The sequence below is a fragment of the Penicillium canescens genome (genome assembly GCF_028828765.1).
Source record: "Penicillium canescens strain IBT 15451 chromosome Unknown utg000010l_segment0_segment0, whole genome shotgun sequence".
Lineage (NCBI taxonomy): Eukaryota > Fungi > Ascomycota > Eurotiomycetes > Eurotiales > Aspergillaceae > Penicillium > Penicillium canescens.
Genome location: NW_026703972.1, coordinates 3,072,507 through 3,079,960, shown reverse-complemented (window position 1 = coordinate 3,079,960; position 7,454 = coordinate 3,072,507). Strand labels below are relative to the sequence as shown.

The 7,454-nt window shown below is 48.1% G+C and overlaps 1 protein-coding gene across 1 annotated transcript; it reads left to right on the top strand.

Annotated features, from left to right (window-relative positions):
• Positions 1–2,720: 2,720 nt before the first annotated feature.
• On the top strand, positions 2,721–6,149 carry N7446_012526 (uncharacterized protein; the record flags this gene model as incomplete). Its single annotated transcript, XM_058521268.1, has 4 exons — positions 2,721–3,334; positions 3,387–4,646; positions 4,695–5,595; positions 5,646–6,149. 4 exons carry the CDS (start codon positions 2,721–2,723, stop codon positions 6,147–6,149), a joined length of 3,279 nt encoding a protein of 1,092 aa, XP_058366634.1.
• Positions 6,150–7,454: the final 1,305 nt, after the last annotated feature.

Genomic DNA, 7,454 nt, shown 5'->3' with positions numbered 1-7,454 from the left:
CAACGTGATAGACCTAAGGATGCGAGCAGAGAGCCGACAATAACCTCTCAATCAAGACGCCTTCGTCAACGCAATAAAAAAGAAACAATGTAGAAGAAAAGGTACATGTGGCAAAAGTCACAAAGGAGTGAAAGAAGACCCGCCCTGCAATGCAACCGGAAAATAAAAGGTAGGCTGAGGAGCTCGGAATGGAAAATGAAGAGAAGAGAAAAAGAAATCATCGTCACAGAGAGGCTCGTCTGGGAAGGCTCTGGAAATGGAAGGTCGCTGCCTTATGGTTTTAAGGTATGCAGATTCTTCTGAATGATCATGTCCTCTACTGAATCCATAGTCGCCTTGAGCAATGTGGTGTCTGTTGCATTGGGGTAATGGATATAGATTTCGCGGTCTGGGATTCGGTTGATGCCACGGAACTTGTCCGCAAAGTACCGCGCAGCAGCATCATAATCGGTGTCGGAGCCAGCGTAGTCTGGGAAGTGCTTCGAGATAAGAGAGATGGCAAGCTTCCCCTTGAACAAATCGATCTTGCTTGCGCTTGAACCATTCACCGTTGACTAGAGATTCGAATAACATCATGGCTTCGTGCATTTGGTTCTGTGGTGGGGATTAGCGCTGGTCGAGAAAGCATGGGAGATATTGCGCTTACAGCGTTCTGGTCTTCCACCAGACATTCGTCGTATCCTGACAAGGCGACCATGAACAGTAGACACTGAACACCCTCGAAGCAGTGGATCCATTTCTTCCGCTCTGATCGTTGTCCTCCGACGTCCATCATTCGAAAGTTTATTTGCCCAAGTTCGAAAAGAGTTTCCGTGATACCGGTCGTCCGTAGTCGAGCTTGGAGCACGTCCTGGTTGTCCGGAAGCCAACCTGGTGTAAATATGCGATCCAGGGATTCATAGAAACTGTGATGGTTAGTTTGGGCCCATGTAAGACACATGTTCCGAAATTGACTAACTAGTACTGGTTGTCATGGAGAGCGAACTTGTGCCCTCGCGCAACAGCTGTCTGCACACCTGTATCCTTCCACATCGCCCTCATAGCATCCCGAATCGTCAGTTCTGAGAAAGCCTCGTCCGATCCTACATCTGGGTGGGTGTTGTCTAATAACTCCGCGTATGACTTTCAAACTCGTTAGCCAAAGCACACTTCTTGTGACAAGAATGTCAAGTACCTTGGTCTTTTCCTCATTCTCGAAATTGATACCCTCGGCATTCATAATATCCAACAAGACCTTGAAGGCGATGACAAGGTTCGAGTAAATAACGGCGCGTGTTGTATACCGCTCCTCCTCGGGAAATCCTCGACTGTGAATGATGCGCATCTGCTTGATAATGGTCGATTTCCCAGATTCTCCCGCGCCTGGCCAAGTTGTCAGTACTACACTCAAACAACAAACCGACATGGATTCACTCACCTAGTAGCAGAATCTTGATGGTCCGGTCGAGCGTCTTCTTGCCATTCTTGATACCCCGTTCTATGCGCGTATTGCGCTGCGGTGCCTCCTTATCCGCCTCCGCCGGTGTCGAAACTAAGCAGCCCATGATTCAGGTTGAGGATAGGCTTAGGTTGAACGCGCGGCAAGAGATTCGGCACGGGATGGAATGGGCCCGAACATGACGGAACCCTAATCTTCCTGAGGGTACAATATCCTCCTGCCCCTCCGTACTTGGTTCAACCCCGCTATTAGAACACGGGCAGATCGAACATGGGGCGAGAGATTTACGGCAGGGGACGGAACCGGCCTAAACAGGAAGAAGCTCCTAATTTTCGCGGGTTAATATTATCCTCTAGCTTCTCATCCGGCTTTGATTGGGCTAAGCTCACGGGTAGACCTCGGCAAGGACCGCAAGGGACCGGACCGGACCGCACCAGTCCGGTCCCTTGCGGTCCTGCAAACAAGACAACATAGAAAATCATATCATTAATGCATGATTTATGCAGAAAATAATTATAGTACATTTGGGCTAAAAGCCTAAATAGGGAGTTCTTGGTTAAAATTATGAAATTCCGGGGGACCGCGCGGCGGACCGCATACGACCATGGGAGACCGTGGTGTGGTCTTAACAACTTCGGAAAAAGACCAAGGATCGGAGGGCCCGGCCCCGGTCCTTGCCGAGGTCAAACTACGGGATATCTGTAGGCGTAAAAGTATATTATATCGAAAAACTTAATTTTTCTATCGCGAGGTTCCATCGCTTTAAAGTATATTTATCTTACCACCTAGAGAATTAGTAAATCAAAACTGTCTATGCTAATACCCTGCCAACTCTCCGTTTGTACCAATAACGGTTCGATAACTTATCTACGCCTCCAACTACTGTAGCGTGTCGAATAATACCGCAGCCGTATTAATGTCCAAACCTGACCCAGAACTGTGCGAGTCCCCTCGCACCAAAACGGCTCCATGAGTGTATTGAATTTACGAATACTAATTAACCACCGCCTATTTTCAGGGTCGGAGGATGACATCGGCTTCAATTGCCTTCTATACGCGAGGTAGCCCTTAGTCGGTTGGTCCACAACAGTTATACAACGAAATTGATAAGTGGGAACTTGGAAAGGATTGTGCATCTAATGCATTAGTCTTCATCCGGGCTTTGATTATTATAAAACCCTTAACTCATGATCACTCATTTATTACACTACAAGCTCAAGACTTTTGCTATTTCACGAACAGTAACTTTGCCAATATCCTGTTTTCCTGCAACAGCCCAACAATGCACGCCGAAGCAAAAGGAGTTCTCCCTGCTTTTCCTGAGCAAGTGTCTCAGGTCAATAGGCCATCTGGGTTCGATGGCATATCCGCGGGAGGAAATGCTGTCAAATCTAGAATGAATATCCCCATAGCAATTTGCGGTATGGCAGTCCGCCTCCCTGGCGGTATAGCGACTCCCCAGCAACTCTGGGACTTTCTGCTAACTAAACGTGACGCGCGAGGCCGAGTTCCAGAGTCGCGCTACAATATATCAGCGTACCACTCTGATACTGGCCGGCCGGGCACAATTAAGACGGAGTACGGTTATTTCCTTGATGATAGTGTCAAACTGGGAAGTTTCGATGCTCCTCGCTTCTCTTTTAGTCGTGTTGAACTTGAGTCTTCCGACCCTCAGCACCGACTGATGTTGGAGGTAGCCAGAGAATGTTTTGACGACGCTGGTGAAGTCGATTTCAGGGGCCGCCAAATCGGCTGCTACATGGGTAGCTACGGTGAGGATTGGTTGGAGATGCAGAACAAGGATCCCCAGCACTCTGGCGTTCATCGAGTTGATGGTTATGGCGATTTCATGCTGTCCAATCGGGTGTCTTACGAAATGGACCTACGCGGACCCAGGTATGATTTTGGACAATGAATACTTTCAAGTTCTGTGAGCTAACAACATCAGCATGACCATCCGCACTGCCTTCTCGGCCGCACTTGTCGGCCTTCATGAGTCTTGTCACGCCATTCAACGGGGCGATTGCGAGGCGGCCATTGTAGGGGGCTCAAACCTGATCATGGCACCTGGCATGACAGCTTTCATGACGGAAAAAGGTTTACTTTCTCCTGAAGGCTCCTGCAAAACCTTTTCAGCAGACGCAGATGAGTACAGCAGAGGCGAAGCCATCACAGCCGTGTATATCAAGCCATTGGACGCTGTTATTCGAGACGGGAATCCTATCCGTGCTGTGATTAGGTCCACCATGTCAAACAGCGACGGGAAGACGCCCGGCATTTTGCACCCAAGTACCGACAGCCAGGAGACTATGATCCGGCAAGCCTACCAGCTGGCTGGCATAACAGACTACTCAAAGACTGTATTCGTGGAGTGCCACGGAACCGGTACCGCTACTGGGGGCCCTGTAGAGGTCAACGCAGTCGCTCGAGTTTTTGGCGACTCCGGGGCATTTATCGGATCGGTCAAGCCTAACCTAGGTCATTCGGAAGGTGCTTCAGGCCTCACATCTCTGATCAAGGCAGTTCTTATGCTTGAAAACCGCACTATCGTACCCAATATTAAATTCTCGAGCCCGAATCCTAAAATCCCTTTCCGGGAACGCAAGCTGACCGTTCCCCTTGAACCTACACCGTGGCCTGAGGCTCAATATGAGCGAGTCAGCATCAACTCATTCGGCATTGGGGGCGCTAATGCGCATGTTATGCTTGGCTCAGCCCGCGTTTCAGGTGTTTGCAGTATCAAGTCAGCAAGCCAACTTGGAGGCAGTCCACAATTGTTTGTCTTCTCCGCAAATTCCGCTGCGTCCTTGCAACGGATGACGATCAACTTGCTATTTGATTATTTTGAGAAACCCACCTTCGAACCCGCAGCTCCAATTCTCGAAACGGAAGCAATATCACCACCTCAAAATGCAGTGCTCAGCCCCCAGCCACTCAGCAAGGCCAGCCCTCAGTCTATTTCCAGTGGTTATAACAGTCTACAAGAGATCTGCGAAAAGGCCAAGTTGAGAGGTGTTGCTATCCAACGGAGACATTGGGTACGGCTTTTATTCGAATGGAGTATCTATGTACTGCTCGTTCTCTTCGTTTATTTTGTCCTTGTTGGTATGCCTCTATGGAAGGGTGCAGTATGGTGGCTATATTGGGTTGTCCAAAACAAATTCGTTATCCAAGGAGGATATGCCATCGTGATTGGATTGGCTGCACTGTGAGTATCTGCCTAAATTGTCGTGTTTCTTGCCCTAACCAATCCCAGATATGCCTTCTGTCCACTTCTCATTCTATTCGAAAAAGACCCAAATCCTTCTGTCGAAGAACAAGACCTCGAACAAAACTCCGATAATGTCAAATCAACAGCCCTACTTATTCCCTGTTACAAATCAGCTAGTATCATCGGCCCTACCTTGGACGCGGCATTGAAAATTTTCCCGAAAGAGAATATCTTCGTGATTGCAAATGGAAACTCTCAAACACCCCTCGACAACACAGAAGAAGTCTGCAAACCATACGGCGTGAACCATCTCTGGGTACCAATTGGATCAAAGATCGTCGCCCAGTTTGTCGGCTGCTACGCGGCTAAGGACTTTGAAAATGCTGTTCTCATTGACGATGATTGCCTTTTGCCTCCTGTTTTCCCTATCGTCAGCGATAGGCTCAAAGGCTGTGTTCGATGTATTGGCTATACGATCAAGAGTGTCGGTCCAAACTCCTCCAGGGGAACATACTGTCAGCAAGCACAAGACCTCGAATATAAAATGTCCGGTCTTCAACGAGACTTCTTTGGGAAGTGCGGCAGTGCAACATTCCCTCATGGTGCTATCTCGCTTTGGAACCTGGAGTTCCTGAAGGCGACTTTCCACGAACACCCCGGCTTCTCGGTTTCGGAAGATTGGTTCTTTGGCGATGCGTGTCGCCGTCTTGGAGGACGCATTACTATGTGCTCCCAGGTCTTTGTGGAAACTGAAACTCCCTCTTCAGTGTTCATCAGTGGCAGTGGCAGCCGTGGCGGATTCGGCGAGATGACCATCTTTTCGCAGAGATTCAAGCGGTGGAATTTCTTCTTCGTGATTGGTATCTATTACGATCTCAAGTATATTTTCACCAGCTGGAAGCTCAGTTGGTGGGAACTTGGTGCGAAGCTTTGCGTATTCCAAGAGGTATGTAATTTCTCCAATTAATAAGATTATCAGCGACTAACGTTGCACAGGTATACGAAACGCTTATCTACCTCCTCGCCCCCTTCGTCTTCCCAATCTCCTTCATCGTGCGCCCCGGATTCTGTGGTATGCTATTAGGTGTAACAATCGCCATGTACCTGATCAACGTGGTAATCTTCAACGAGATCCACCTCCGCCTGAAAAAGGAGCGCGTCGACTGGAAGGTCCTCTTCTTTTACTACACATTCTACAAGATTGCCTTGACGGTCATCAACGTCTTCAGCTGCTACTGGTCTCTCTACAAGTACGCTCGGTACTTCGCCCAGCGCCACCCGAAGGTCATTGAAGATCGGCAGGCTGTAGAGGTTCTTCTCAGTCTTGAGCAAGACAGCCGGCGGTCTTCGATGGATGATGATGTCATCCCACTTGATACGCAGGCTAGAGAGGTTGGGCGTGGATTGGGAAGGAAGTTGACTTTGACTAAGGTGCAGGCTGGGAAGAAGCCTGAGCGTCCTCAACATGAGGAGAAAGCTGCCCAGGGCGGATGGATATAGATATAGATTTTGCATGATTGATGTTTATATATAGACTATCTACATAAGTATGCACATAGAAATATTTTTAAAAGAACAAAGCAATGCACCGTGCCGGTGTCATCTTGCACATCATATCGTAGCATCACATCTACTCCTCCCGAATCTCGGCAGTCTAATAAAGCCCATCAGTAGCCTCATTAGCCAATGATGTATCATCCTCCTCATTTTCAAGTGTTTCCTCCAATTCCTAACCGCTAAATCGGCCGCCATTTTCACTGCGTCTTTCCGCCAAGCACGAAGCTTCGAGTCATCTTCTCTCTCACACCTATGCTGTACTAGCCTATTACCTGAAATTGATGAAAGGGGGCTTTTTGTAGCTCTAGTTACCCATCGCTTGCTTTTTGGCTTTCTTCCAGGCGTTTTGCGGCTAAGGGCGCGCGTAAGGCTCATCTCCGCAAGTTCCGCATTATATAGAGACGATTTTCCGGCATCAATTGCACGCCAGATATACTTCCAAATTTTTCATAAACCAGAAGTCGGGCTACTGAATAGTGGGAGAACCTATTCTCTAATTTCTCAATGCGCGCATAAGAATTGGGCGGAGAATTGGTTGCTGAACTTAGGAATTCGCGGGCGGGTGACGGCTCGTTGTACATACGTAGCACCTCTTTATCCGAATACTGCCCTAAATTATCTGAAACTTCTGTCAGATCTAGTGGTCAGATACTAGTAGATTTGAACGAGGTTTGGATAGTTTTGGACCTTGGGGCGCGCTGTCGGACGGCATCAATATTGCGGAAGAAATCGCGTTTTTCGTTGCTTCCACCCCACGCCATAACCTTAGTATTCGTCATTTTAAAAACTCATGTTTTAGGTTTAAAAAAGCCTTAGCATTAAGGGGCTGACATATATAAGTCGTGTGAGGTATAAAATGCTAAGGATCAATCAATCAATCAATCAATCAAAGTTCTATTAACCTGTTGGAGCCTAACTAGTATCGTAATGGCTATGCAGGCGCTTCTGTCCGGTTGAAGCAAGAACTCGTGTCCGTACGCCTGATCATGCTCCAGTACAGAACTTGAACTGGTCCTCGAAGCGAGAGATGAGTACCAGCCCTACATGTAAGTCAAATAAGCCAAACCCCATAACCCCTGTACAAATGAGAAATTCAACGCTAATAAGCAATGAATGCAAAATGAATGCGTGGATGCACCGTCCACCTCTCCAAGTCCCCTCTCTCCTCATATCCTATGTAAACTCCTCCGCATCAAGCTCCCAGCCAATTCCTGCTGTAGCAAGATCAAACCCCGTTCTCCGACATCC